Source organism: Rhinatrema bivittatum, chromosome 5 (assembly GCF_901001135.1).
Source record: "Rhinatrema bivittatum chromosome 5, aRhiBiv1.1, whole genome shotgun sequence".
Lineage (NCBI taxonomy): Eukaryota > Metazoa > Chordata > Amphibia > Gymnophiona > Rhinatrematidae > Rhinatrema > Rhinatrema bivittatum.
In genome coordinates this window covers 386043736-386058826 of record NC_042619.1, presented here as the reverse complement: position 1 = coordinate 386058826, position 15091 = coordinate 386043736, and the positions used below count along the sequence as shown (strand labels likewise).

At 43.2% G+C, this 15091-nt stretch overlaps 1 protein-coding gene across 1 annotated transcript in view; it reads right to left on the bottom strand.

Annotated features, from left to right (window-relative positions):
• The window catches only part of LOC115092485 (unconventional myosin-XVI-like), a 507378-nt gene that overhangs the window by 225291 nt on the left and 266996 nt on the right, over nucleotides 1–15091 (bottom strand). Inside the window, 1 exon segment of the mRNA XM_029603325.1 lies at nucleotides 9033–9233. Coding sequence (XP_029459185.1) covers nucleotides 9033–9233 — 201 coding nt within the window.

The following is a 15091-nucleotide window of genomic DNA, read 5'->3' as shown; positions in this document are numbered from 1 at the left end:
GTGGAGTAGAGAAACTGGTCATCAAGGCCCAACTCAGGAGGGTCATGGAGAAATAAATCCCCTACGCTAACTAGTTCTTTCATTTTCAGATGGCTGGTAAGGGGGATTTCGCAATGTAGTGTGTTTGCACTACAATTTTTATATTCACATGCAGGCTTGAATTGCCTGCTTGCTGAAGAGGCTATATTTTAGTGGACATGCAAATTTAATACAATAACCTTTAAGTCTCATTTTAGCATACATACTCACATGTTTACTGGTAGCATTCGTTTTTAGGCCTTTAAACTGGGCAATTTAAAAAATGACTCTTGGTGGTACAAAGTCTGCCATATTTGTGCCAAATTTCAAAGAGAAAGTGCTGGGGTAGAAAGTGTGTGGTAAAAGATTTTCAATGCTTACATGGAACAATGCAATGGGATAAATTCTAAATCAAATCACCGTAGGTTTTGACATCTACTTCCCTCATTCAGATTTTATATTTTATTGCTCATAAGGCAGAGTGGGTACAGGTAAATATCTCCAAGCTCAATATTCAGTAAGATAATAAATATTTGCTTTGCTATGTAAAAATAATGGACCTATTCACATGTGTTATTTTTCTGCAATGATATAAGGAAAATTTGGATGTGGTGTGAGGAAGGATAGGTTGAATATCCAATACTGAAAATATTATTTGGAAATTGACTAGAATTATGGAACATATTTCTTCCTTTAATAAGAAATTGATGATACTTTACTATCCTTGACTTTAAAACATGTCTTTAACAACTGTAAAGACAGATCCTTCCTAGAGATAATAGAATATAGAATTTTTATGTAAAAATATGAAGTGGTTGAAGCCAAAAGCATAATAGAGTTTAGGGATGTGAATTAGTACCGGATTCGCTTCCAGTATCGAGTTCGGGTAAAAACCGCAGGAAATCTTCATTCCCACGATTCTTACCCGTTTTAATCGGCTGTGTCATGCCGAAAAAAAACAAACCACCCCGACCCTTTACATGTAATTCTTTCGCATCCTCCACCCTCCCGACCCCCCCCCCCCCAAAAAAAAAAAAAGTTTAAAGTACCTGGTGGTCCAGCAGGGGTCCCGGGAGCGATCTCCCGCTCTCGGGCTGTCGACTGCCACTAATCAAAATGGCGCCGATGGCTCTTTGCCCTTAGCATGTGACAGGGTATACATGCCATTGGCCGGCCCCGTCACATAGTAAGAGTAATTGATGGCACGGCCATCCATTGGGTCAGGTTCCTCACTCTGAAGGACATCAAATCTTCACAAGAGTGTACTGTTCTGTTCGTACATCTCACTCTGAATGTCAAAGTGGCCCCTAACCCCTACACTACTACCTAAACCTCACCTTAAGTTACTAGGTGGGCCTCCTATAGAGGTATACATACCTAACTACTATAAGGGCCTTGTAGCTAGTAGGGATGTGAATCGTTTTAGGACGATTAAAATTATCGTCCGATAATTTTAATATCGTCTTAAACCGTTATGGAACACAATACAATAGAGATTCTAACGATTTATTGTTATAAATCGTTAGAATCGTGAGCCGGCACACTAAAACCCCCTAAAACCCACCCCCGACCCTTTAAATTAAATCCCCCACCCTCCCGAACCCCCCCCCAAATGACTTAAATAACCTGCGGGTCCAGCGGCGGTCCGGAACGGCAGCGGTCCGGAATGGGCTCCTGCTCCTGAATCTTGTTGTCTTCAGCCGGCGCCATTTTCCAAAATGGCGCCGAAAAATGGCGGCGGCCATAGACGAACACGATTGGACGGCAGGAGGTCCTTCCGGACCCCCGCTGGACTTTTGGCAAGTCTCGTGGGGGTCAGGAGGCCCCCCACAAGCTGGCCAAAAGTTCCTGGAGGTCCAGCGGGGGTCAGGGAGCGATTTCCCGCCGCGAATCGTTTTCGTACGGAAAATGGCGCCGGCAGGAGATCGACTGCAGGAGGTCGTTCAGCGAGGGTTCCGGCGCCTCGCTGAACAACCTCCTGCAGTCGATCTCCTGCCGGCGCCATTTTCCGTACGAAAACGATTCGCGGCGGGAAATCGCTCCCTGACCCCCGCTGGACCTCCAGGAACTTTTGGCCAGCTTGTGGGGGGCCTCCTGACCCCCACGAGACTTGCCAAAAGTCCAGCGGGGGGTCCGGAAGGACCTCCTGCCGTCCAATCGTGTTCATCTATGGCCGCCGCCATTTTTTTGGCGCCATTTTGGAAAATGGCGCCGGCTGAAGACAACAAGATTCAGGAGCAGGAGCCCGTTCCGGACCGCTGCCGTTCCGGACCGCCGCTGGACCCGCAGGTTATTTAAGTCATTTGGGGGGGGTTCGGGAGGGTGGGGGATTTAATTTAAAGGGTCGGGGGTGGGTTTTAGGGGGTTTTAATGTGCCGGTTTTGCGATTTTTCGATTTTTAGTTTTTCACGATTTTTCACGATATTTTACCCCCCCAAACGGCAACAATACGATTCCCTCCCCCTCCCAGCCGAAATCGATCGTTAAGACGATCGAGGACACGATTCACATCCCTAGTAGCTAGTCTCTCTCTCAGCTTAAAATAGTGAAAAAGCCATATCACACAGCTTAACGCAAATGAAAAAGGTGTATTTACAACTGTGCGATAGGGCTTTGCAATTTGCAAAGCTAGCCGACAGCCAGAAATCTTGCCCCAAACTCCTCCCCTTTTCCAAATTTGTATCGCACCATGCGTTATGGTGCTTTTCGCATGTGTTATGATGTTTTCGTGTGCATTAAAGGTGTTTTTCGCGTGCGAAAATGCCATAAAGCACTTTGATAAATGACCCCCTAAGTAAGTTAGATGATTAAGATTATCCATCTAATTTACAAAGGATATTCAGCAGCATGGCTATGTTGACGTTGTTCGTATATTGAAAATATTCGTTATACAGCTTTACAATCTTGAATCTTGTAAACAGTTATGATGGCTTCACCGAATGACGGTATATAAAACCCAACAAATAAATAAATAAATACAATTGTATTGTTTCCTCTCTTTTTGGTTTAGACTGCCTTTAATACCAGGTGATAAGTACTGGAAATGCCCTTTTAGTTATGCAATGACTCTGCAGTCTTTCAGTTTATGGTTGAGATTTTTCAGGATCTATTCTAATCCCATGTGATAGTATATCTAGATGACACCTTAGTCTTCTCAAAGTTTTTGAGGGAACATCGAGGTCATGTAGAGCAACTTCTCCAGAGGCTGTGATTATGCAAAATTAGAAAAATGTATCTTTGAATCAAAGGACCTCCTGTTCCTTGGTTACATTATTTCCTGGCATTTATCTGGAGAAATCCTGTGCATTTATCTGGAGAAATTAAAAGCCATCCTGGATTGGCCCCAACCTGTGGGCCTCAAGGTCCTACAGTGCTTCCTTGGATTTGTAAACTATTGCAGGCAATTCATTCACAGCTACTCCACATCGGCTGCACACTTCACTGCTTTTACCTGAAACGGTTCAGATACCAAGAATTCCTGCTCACAAAGAGGATCCATGCCTGTACCATCCAGACCACTACTAAGCCATTCATACTGGAGGTAGATGCTTTCTAAAACCTTGGGGTAGAGACTGTCCTCTTACAAAACATGGGATACTCGAGACCTGCTCCTATTTCTCTAAGAAGTGTACATCAGTGGAGAGGAATTACATCACTGGAGATCACGAGTTGCTAGCAGTAAAGCTAGCCTTGGAGGATGGTGACATCTATCAAAAGGGGACAGACACCCTGTGACTATTACATGGACATCAAAAATATGGAACACCTGGCCAAGCTCAATGATTGAACTCGTGGCAAGCCCTCTGTTGCTTGCCACGAGTGGTATCGAGCTCCGATACCACTCAGCAGAGAAAAACAATCAGGCCGATGCCCTCTCTCATTCCTTGATCCGGTAGGCTCCATGGAGCCCCCACAAAATACAGTATCATTGAAACAGACAAGGCCTCATGTTTGTGGCCTCAGTCACAGTTCCTCCTGGGAAGACGTCATTCCTAACACTTTCATTAGAAGGTTCTTCATGACTCTTGCATGTGGGACACATGGGCATTACCCGAGCCATCGAGTTAATCTCTCACCAGTACTGGCGGCCTCATTCACATTTAAAAATGTATTTATAGCTTACATCTGATAGTTTGTAATGATTTACAACATACATACATAGTTAAATCAAAGACATCAACAACATAATAAAAAATACTTAAATACATGTGCATTGTTATGTACTTCTGCAAATTAGCTTTTTTGTTTGCCCCAGAAGGCTTGCCTAATCAAGTGTGCTTTTAGTGCTTTCTTGAACCTTTTAGTGCAAGATATTTGACCTAATTGATCGGGTAGAGAATTCCTCTTCTCTGGGAATTCTACTGAGAATTCTCTTTCTGTGGTTATACCTAGCCATGCCACTTTGATGGATGGGACCTCTAATAAATTCTTGCTGCCAGATATTAGTGCTCAGTTTGGCTTATAAATTCTTAAAATAGAGTTAAACCATGGGATTGAATCATTGTGCATTAATTTGTGTACATTTGTAAATATGTTCTATTCTATTCTACATTTTATGGGGAACCAATGAAGACAGGTGTGATATCTTGATCATAGCTATACTGATCAATAAATGTGCTGCTGAGTTTTGCACAATCTGCATGATTCTTATTGGGGCGGATTTTAAGAGCCCTGCTCGCCTAAATCCGCCCAAATCCGGGCGGATTTAGGCGAGCAGGGCCCTGCGCGTCGGTGAGCCTATTTTACATAGGCCTACCGGCGCGCGCAGAGCCCCGGGACTCGCGTAAGTCCCGGGGTTTTCTGAGGGGGGCGTGTCGGGGGGGCGGGCCCGAACCGCGCGGCGTTTCGGGGTGTGTCGGGAGCGTTCCGGGGGCGGGCCCGTGGGCGTGGCTTCGGCCCGGGGCGGTCCGGGGCGTGACCGCGCCCTCCGGACCCGCCCCCAGGTCGCGTCCTGGCGCGCTAGTGGCTTGCTGGCGCACGGGGATTTACGTCTCCCTCCGGGAGGCGTAAATCCCCCGACAAAGGTAAGGGGGGGGGTTTTAGACAGGGCCGGGCGGGTGGGTTAGGTAGGGGAAGGGAGGGGAAGGCAAAAGAAAGTTCCCTCCGAGGTCGCTCCGATTTCAGAGCGGCCTCGGAGGGAACGGGGTAGGCTGCGCGGCTCGGCGCGCGCCGGCTATACGGAATTGATAGCCTTGCGCGCGCCGATCCAGGATTTTAGCGGCTACGCGCGTATCTACTAAAATCCCGCGTACTTTTGCTTGCGCCTGATGCGCCAGCAAAAGTACGCCAAATCGCGCGGTTTGAAAATCTACCCCATTGTGTTTGCTGGTAAGACAAGTAATAGTGTGTTACAATGAAGACAGACATGAAGGGGTATGTGGAACCCTATCCTAAGTGTGCCATGCACACGAGTTCTTGAGCTTGACCTTGGGGGATGTTACAGCCACTGACAGCTCCCAAGGTACCCTGGTCCCAATTGGCCACTAACTGTCATTGACCTTCTCCTCTCAAGTGGCAATACCACTGTATGGGTAGTGATGGATTGATTTTCAAAGACGGCTCATTTCTCATCTCTAGCCAATCTTCCTTCCATCCCTGAACTGGCCAATCTCTTCATCCAGCACATCTTCTGTATGTATGGGCTCCCACTCCACATCCTCTTGGACTGAGGAGTACAATTTACAGGCTGCTTCTGGAAAAGCCTGCACAGAGTAATGGCCAAACCAAGCAAGCAAATTAGACTCTCAAGGCTTTCCTAAGGGCCTACATAAACCAATACCAAGACAACTAGGCATCCCTATTATCATGGGCAGAATTCTGCCATGGTAATCATGCAAGCAGCTCAGTTGGCTCATCACCATTGTATTTGGCCATCATCCTCTACCCCTAAGTCTATTCCAGTCTCCATCTCCATCTCTACAACCAATTTAATGGGAAGCAAACTCCAGGACCTCTGGCAGAAAATGCACTGTCTCCTGGAAGAAGTGGCAGAAAATTCCAAGAGGCAGGCAGACAGACACCACCCAGAGCCTCTGCTTCAGCCTGGGATCCTAGTTTGGCTTAGCACAAAAATCTTACATTTTAAAATGCCCTTGCTGAATTTCACCCCATGATTTGTGGGACTATTCTCTATTATACAGCAGGTGGGGCCAGTAGCCTACAAACTCAAGCTACCTGCAACTCTCTGAATTCACAATGTGTTCCACATTTCTTTATTGAAACCAGCAATCTTATCTTGGCCAATCAATCCACTTCTCAAGCCTACCGAAGTACGATGGAGGAAGACACCCAGTATGAGGTTGAGGAGATCCTGGATTCCTAGAACGTCAGGAACCACATCCAGTACTTCATCACAAAGAAGAATTTTGGCCAGGAAGAAAACTCCTGGGAACCTGCCTCAAACTTCCAAGACCCATAACTATTGAGAGACTTCCACAGATGTTTCTCCAGGAAGTCTAAACCCAGAAATCTGGAGCGAGGGCTTTGGATGGGGGGGGGGGGGGTACCGTTATTCACTGTTCGCAGGACTTGCCCATGACCAGTATCACTTACCCCTTCCTTACCCTGGCTTGTAGCATGGACTGGAAGCTGCCTCACATTGCTCCTGTGGCAGGTCACCGCCAGCACCTCCGCCACCACACCATGCCATTCCCTAAGTGCTTGTGTGTGCAGCGCATTGGCTCTTGAAGACTCCATGGCAGGAAAGGTCAGATCCTTTGCTCCCTGATGATATCATGCAGCTGAATATTTAAACCCAGCCGCAGCTGCTGCTTCATGTCTCAATAATGCATCACCTGCCTAAGAAGCAGAGAATGTTGCTCCTGATTGTTCTTGATTGTCCTGGTTCCTGATTGTGCCTTGTCTTGCCCAATCTGCCTCATCCTGCCTTGCCTTGCACAGCCTGCCTCGTCCAGCCTTGCCTTACCCAGCCTGTTTCATCTAGCATTAGCTCCTTGTCCCAGCATCTCATGTGCATTCATCCATCCTTGACCTGACTTCCTGTTATTGACCTCTTACATAATACCTAAGTACATTTGCCTGCCACCAGGACCTGACCTCTTGCATTAGACCTGAGTATGTTTCATGCTGCCTGGTCCTGACCTCTTGCATTGGACCCTGTCTATGCTGCCTGCCCTGACCATTGGCCTGTTTCTCGACTCTCCAGTCTACTGCCTGTCCTGACCCTGACGTGCCTCTGGACTCTTGCTCACGCCACAGCCTTAGGGACCCATCTAAGTCTTGCCGATTGCCAGAACCCAAGGGCTTAACCCTGCGGGGGAGGTGGCAGGTGTAGGCGAAGCTCCAGTTTGTCCCGCCTCAGGGTGCATTCGCTAGCTGACGGCACAGGGCCTCGTAGATTCATCTTCAAGGCTGCATCAACTATGCTACAGCAAGAGGGTCTCACTTTCATGCTGCTCATCACAAAAATCACACAGATGGAGCTCAGCTATGAAACAGAATAACAAACCAAAACAAACATTTTGCCTCTGCCCAGCTCTAAGGACTACAGAAAACTGCCACATTATAGTAATGGAAGTGAGGTGGACCTCAAACTATTTTCATAGGGCTTGTAAATGAGGAGCTGGCAAATTATGTCCTCTCTTAACAGGTGGTTTATATTCAGTCATTTCCATAATATTAACCTTTCACATATACATTATTTCAATAGGAGAATAACGGCTTGAATCACTGAGCTTTCTTCCTATAGACACCAAACGGGAGAAAAGCCTTTGCAAACGTTAATGTTGCCAGAGCTGTCTTTCCTTGTGCCTGACATTTATACGTGCCTCCTCCAACATTACTCAGTGTAACATCATCGGTAACGCATTATAGGCATTCAAGGCTGTTGCTAAATTCCTGTCACTTCACTGTTGCTCTTTAAAGTTTAATTTTTTTGTCACACTAGGCTTTCAAAAGTATAAAATATGCTCAAGCCACCTAGAGCAACAAATAGGGATCTGTATTTTCTGCTCTGCAGTTAATGACACCGCCCCCATAAAACCATGTTGGCCATTAATTACTGACATTAGCACTGAGCAATAATAAGATGTGTCATTAAAAGGGAACACTTTTATAAGAGCAGAATAAATGATCATTTATGAAATGAAGAGTCAGAACAATGATTTCTTAACACACAAAAATAGAAGTAATGTGTTCATAAAATGCACCTAAAATTAGGCTGTAAATTTTATCACTCGGTGCTGGTGACATTTTTAAACCACTTGAGCTTCACTCTTCTGGTTTATTCTGTCACCAGAAGCCCTCAGTGAAATTTACAACTTTATTATGTACACTTGGATATATTTTACCCTTACGTAAAACCATCAATGTGCAAATGGCTATTGGTGTGAGAGACCTTGTTCATTCCTATGTCTTGTTGCAAATATCCTTTTTTTTTTCTGTTTTATAGAAGGTAAAGAAAGTAGGCAAGCCTTTTTAATTTTCAGAGCATCAGTGCGGATTACAATCAAATACATAAAACATGTGGCACAATAACAAATCTAACACATTAATTAAAAGCTTTAGAGAACACATAGGTTTTCAATGCCTTTTGGAACATCATATAATCAGTAAAAGTATAATCATATAAAATAAACACTTTCGATGGCTTTGTACAGAAACCTGGAACTCATCTCCTGCGAAACTCATTCCGAATAGAATTAACATTAAAACACAAAGCAGTTATGAATTAAAATACTTATTTGAGTAGTCATTGTTGTACTAGATTCTTTTATGGTTCAAAAGCATCATTAGATATTATTTTGACTGTTTCTTTCCTCTGGATGCAAGCGTAAGAAAATCTGTACAAGGTTTGTGCGAAAGCGAGACGATGCAGATGCGAAGCTGAACAAAAAAAACAACAAAACATTCTTTTCTGAGGAGCCAAACAATTTGTCAGTTGTTATCTTTATTAATTGGAAAGATGCACTCAGAAGTGGCAAGGAAGCTCTTTTGCTCATAACGTCTGTGCTCATTAACCACATGCAACTAATTATTCATTTCTGCCAACTTACCCTTCCTGCGTAGTGCATAATGGTGAAGGCGGGTCCTGGATCCTTTGCTGCTAGGTTGCCGTTCCCATCTTTTGCGGAGGAGTACACAGCGTTTGTGTTTGAGGCTTCCAGGACAGACTGAAGGCATTTGTAGAGGTTTTGCTCTGTTGAGCGGATTGACTGGCTTTCTTCATCCAGTATAGATAAAAAACCCGATGGCTTCTGAAATGCAAAACAGAATACGCTTACTGTTGCCTGTGCTGGTGCGCAAAAGAAGGAAAAAAAAACAAAAACACGTCAGAAACACTTAAGCGGATAAGTATAGCCCGTTCACAGCAAAATGCAGTGAAAGCTTATGTTGCTATAGTAAATCAAAAAATGGGAATTTTTTATAAATATATTTTATGTTTACACATATACAGCAAAAATATCTTTCCAAAAAGAGCCAGGGGTGAAGTAGTCTATGCTGTGTCTGACCCGCTTTCATACCTATCAAAAAGGTTTAACTGTACCAGAAAGAAATAAGCCCTTATTTATTTATTTATTTATTTATTTATTTAAAAGTCTTCTATACCGATGTTAGTCGAAACATCACCTCGGTTTACATGGAACAAAAGCAACGGAAATTACAAGTAACAGGGGAAGGGTAAGGGGTACAAAAAACCATAAGGAGAGCAGAGAAGCATAGGAACAAACAACAAGTGAACTATAATGTCATAAGAACAAGGTCATAGCCCTTCCCTTTAAATATCAGATATTCATCAAGCTAAACTCCATAAAGTTTGTATAATTGTGTAAGCCCACTATTTTAAATGGAATGTGCTCATTAACCTAAGAAAAATACTCCCTACAGAATAAAGGTTAAGTGGAAGATCTCTGTCTAAATCTAGGAACAATGTACAGGAAACCATGGAGAAGAGTTTATTGGGGGGGGATGTCCATGGGTACCTACAGATTGTTCACAAATACACACACACACATATACACACAAATTTGCAATTCAGTTCCTCACTTTAATGATAGTAGTGTACACATTACTGGGGAAGATAATTCTATAAATTAATGGTGTATGTTCCTCTGTGCCATGCTCTGCAGCTTTCATCGAAACAACCACTAAGCAGGTTGTACTAACTATAATATAGCACAGGAGTAGGCAGAGTCAGAAGTGGGCAAAACTAAAAGGAGATATTATAAGGGCAATTAACCTTTTTATTAAGAAAGTAAATAAAGGAAACGAGGCAACTCTGCTTTTTCTAAAGAAGTAACTGAAAAGGTTAGCGTTCCTAAACCTCATGGGATCTCAGAAAGTGGAAGGAAGGCAGGCAAGAATATCTGGAAAAGCTTAAGAGGAGCTGGGAAAATAGTCAGGAATGCAAAAATCTAAATGGAAGAAAAACAGCAAACACAGTGAAACGGGGCGACAAGTCTTGTTTTAGATATGTTAATGACAGAAGGAAGTGCAAAAGTGGCACTGTGAGACTCAGAGGTGAAGGGGGAGGAATATGTAGAGGCTGAAGAGGAAAAAGCAAAATATTTCTGTTCGGTGTTCACCGTGGAAGGGCCTGGAGCAGGACCACATAAAACAAATACAAATAAAATTGGAAGTGAGGTAAAGCTCAATCAATTTTTGAAACAGTGTGTTTGTGAGGAGCTAACTACATTTAAAGCAGATAAGGCAATGGGGCCGGATTGGATACATCCAAGGGTTTTAAGCCTGATACTTCACTTGGAATACATATCCAGCACAGCTCACTGCTTCAACGGCAGGGGGGATGAAGAAAAGATGATTTATATTCAGACAACCAACAAGGACTGAATTGCACAGGCTGGGTAAACAAGCGTGGGAATAGCTTGCTTATTACGGCGGTTACTAGCCCTAAACAATTAGCTAGATACTTCACTTAGATGCAACACCAGCACTGCTATCTATATTGATGGCGGGGGTGGAAGGGAAATAGAACCAAAAAGTTACTTATAAGGGCCAAGAGTATGAGATAAGTATGAAAAAAATAAGTGTAAAAGCTTGCTGGGAGACTGGATGGGCCGTTTGGTCTTCTTCTGCCTTCATTTCTATGTTTCTATGTAAGATATGTTTCTATGTTTCTATGTAAGGTAGCTTATAGATGTCCTGGCAGCTCCCCCCCCCCCCCCCCCCGGCTGACCTTTTCAATGCTTCTTTAGATTCTGCAGTCATCCCGGAGGAGTGGAAAAAAGGTGGATGTGGCTCCTGTTCATAAAAGTAAGCAAGCAAGAGGCTGGGAACTACCATCCAGTTAGTCTGACCCCTGTGGTGAGCAAACTAATGGAATCGCTACTAAAAGAGGATAGTGCAGTTTCTGGAATCCAGTGGATTGCATGATCTCAGACAGCATGGTTTTACCAGAGGTAAATCCTGTCAGGTGAATCTGATCAATTTCTTAGATTGGGTGACCAGACAGTTGGATCAAGGGAGACTGCCAGACATAGTATATTTGGATTTCAGTAAGGTTTTCGACAGTTCCACAGAGAAGACATAAATAAGTTGAGTACCCTTGATATGGAACCTAGGGTGACTGACTGGGTTGGAAACTGGCTGAGAGGTGAAAGGGTAGTGTTAAATGGAGTTTACTTGGAGGAGGTGGGCGATACCAGTGGTGTGCCTCAGCGATCAGTCCTGGGATCATTTCTTTTCAACATTTTTATGAGCAACATAGGAAAGTTTTATCTTTTTGCTGCTGATACCAAAATCTGCAACAGGGTAGACAGCCAGGAAGGTGTGGAAAACATGATGAGGGATCTAGAGAAGTTTGAAGAATGGTCTAGAGATTGGCAGTTAAAATGTAATGCTAAAAAATGCACAGTAAAGCATTTAGGATGCAAAAACCCAAGGGAGAGGTATAGTATTGGAGGTGGTCATCTTCGAAGCACATAAGAAGAATAGGATCTGGGGGTGATTGTATCAGATGGATCTTAAGGTGGCCAAAAAGTAGATAAAATGATGGCAAAAGCCCAAAACATGCTTGGCTGCATAGGCAGAGGAACAGTTAGCAGAAAAAGGGAGGTGATATTGCCCTTGTATAGGTCCCTGGTGAAACCTTATTTGGAATACTACGTACAATTCTAGAGATGGATTGGAGTCGGTCCAGAGGGTGGCTACTAAAATGATCAGTGGTCTTCATTCTAAAGCATATGGGGATAGACTTAAAAGATCTAAACATGTATACCCTGAAGGAAAGCGAGATAGGGGAGATATGATAGAGAAATTCAAATATCTCAAAGGTTTACATATGCACAGGAGGCTAGCCTCTTTCAATGGAAAAGAGACTCTAGAACAAGGGATCATGGCATGAAGGAGAAAGGGATTAGACTCAGGAATAATGTAAGGAAATATTTATTCATTTGGAAAAAAGGCTTTTTTTTTGATAATTTTCAGTTGCAAATAAAAACTTATCTTGTTCAAGTTTCACGAATGAAAGTCCCATCCCGACATGGTCCATGTTTTGAAAGTTTCTGCTTCTGCATCAGGAGTTCATAATGTATTTATAAATGTCATTTATAAAAGGCATTTAAAATGGCATCATGACTCAAACTGGTTAGCAGACCGGTAGTATCTATTATGATGGCATAATATGTGTATATAAGTGTATGTATGGTTTTGTGGGGAATTGTTGTTTGAATTATTAATTACTATTTCCCGATTGTATTCACACTGTTGTGTTGAGGAAATATTTATTTACAGAGAGAGTAGTGGATGCATTGAACGGCCTCCCATTGGAGACAAAAATGGTATCTGAATTTAAAAAAGTATGGGATAAATATAGGTGCTCTTTAAGGGAGTGATGGGAATTGTAAGGGTTATATAAATTGGGTGGATGGGTAGACTACATGGGCCATATGGTAGTTTTCTGCCATCATGTTTCTAAGTGCCACAAACACGATTGGATTTCAGGATGCTCACAATGAATATGCATGAGATATATTTGTATAAGATGGAGACTGTGCATTCAAATATACCTCATACATATTCTTTGTGGATATCTGAAAACCTGTGGCACTCCAGAACAGAGTTGTCTACCCCTGGGTCTAGCATCTGTAAATGTGGATATCTGAAAACCTGTGGCACTCCAGAACAGAGTTGTCTACCCCTGGGTCTAGCATCTGTAAATGTGATTATTTTTAGCATACAGCATTAGTACCAAATAATTTCATATGCTATTTTATAGAACCTGAAAGAGTCAGTTCATTCAAATTCAAGGCTTAGAAAATATCAAATTAAATCACATCCAATATCAAATAACAGTGATCAATAAACCTACAGGATTTATTAAAGCATATTTACTCGTACTATTTTATTTATTTTAGGTTTTTTAATATACCAACATTCGTAATACATCACATCATACTGGTTTACATTAAAACATAACTATAGCAAAAATAACAAAAAAAAAACAACTATTAAGTGCTACTAGATGAATACAGCACTTAACAGATGCACATAAGGGTCAGTAACTGCTCTGTGCATTTACATTCTAGTCAAGGCACAGAATAAGACTAAAATGTGCAAAATCATACAGAAATCAAGGTAAAACTGACCAAGATCCAGGATTTGAGGTTTAAAGGCACCCTCTAGAAGGTGAGATATTAGGTAGGATTTGAATATGACCAGAAAGGAAGCATGACACCCAATGTGTAAAGCTATTCCAGACATGTATCAGCAAGATGAGAATAGGGATGTGAATCGTTTTTCAACGATTAAAATTATCGTCCGATAATGTTTATATCGTCTTAAATCGTTATAGAACACGATACAATAGAAATTCTAACGATTTATCGTTAAAAATCGTTAAATCGTGTTAGTGCGCACTAACTCGAGTTAGTGCGCACTAACTCCCCGTTAGTGCGCACTAACTCGATTTAGTGCGCACTAACTGAAAATGATACAAATAAACACTTTCCAGGTCACTGAAGGTCAGTTAGGAATGAATATGTGTTCCTATTGGCTGGCTGCCCTCTTATCTATTGATGTTACCAAGGTTACCACTGATGTGATGGTTGGGGGGATGGGAAATGGAACTGGAAACTAACGAACACCAACAGAAAATGAAACAAAGTGTTCACACTTCCCAGGTCAGTAAAGGTCACTTAGGAATGAATATGTATGTATGTATTCCTATTGGCTGGCTGTGCTCTTATCTATTGATGTTACCAATATGGTTGGGGGGATGTGAAATGGAAACAGTTGGAAAGCTTGACAAAAAAAGTAATGTAATGATCAGCACTCACCTGACTAGAACTTGTTTGTTATTATTTTTGTTAGCAGGCACCTGAAATGCTAGTGCATGTTGAATTTGCCAATCACTGTGCATTTAGAAAGGTGGTCCTGGCTGGAACTGTACACAGTTCAAATATATGTAATTGATTGTTGGTAAGTGTATTTTTTAAGTAGCCACACTGGCACCAGTATGTTTTTCCTCCTACTTAACTCACTAGCTCAGCTTTGTAAGAAGGGCTTCTCTGCTTGTGTGTTGTTTTTGTTTGGTGTGAGGAGAGCAGAAACATCAGATCTTTATTCAATCTACTACAGTCATCTCTTACAGTGCCCTATCCCTATTAATACCAGGAGTGTTGTGATCTTCCTGCACACAGTGCCCTAACCCTGATACCAGTCTGAGACAGCTCCCCTCCCTGCATTACTAGTGAGAGGCTGGCTTCACAGACAGGGGGGAGCTGCCTGACCCTCACTCCTGACTTCCCCCATGTCCCAGCTAGTGAATGGTGTGTGGGTGAGGGGGGGGGGGTGGATGGTGAAGTCTGAGACAGCTCCCTCCCTGCATTACTAGTGAGAGGCTGGCTTCACAGACAGGGGGGAGCTGCCTGACCCTCACTCCTGACTTCCCCCATGTCCCAGCTAGTGAATGGTGTGTGGGTGAGGGGGGGGGGGAGGATGGTGAAGTCTGAGACAGCTCCCTCCCTGCATTACTAGTGAGAGGCTGGCTTCACAGACAGGGGGGAGCTGCCTGACCCTCACTCCTGACTTCCCCCATGTCCCAGCTAGTGAATGGTGTGTGGGTGAGGGGGGGGGGGAGGATGGTGAAGTCTGA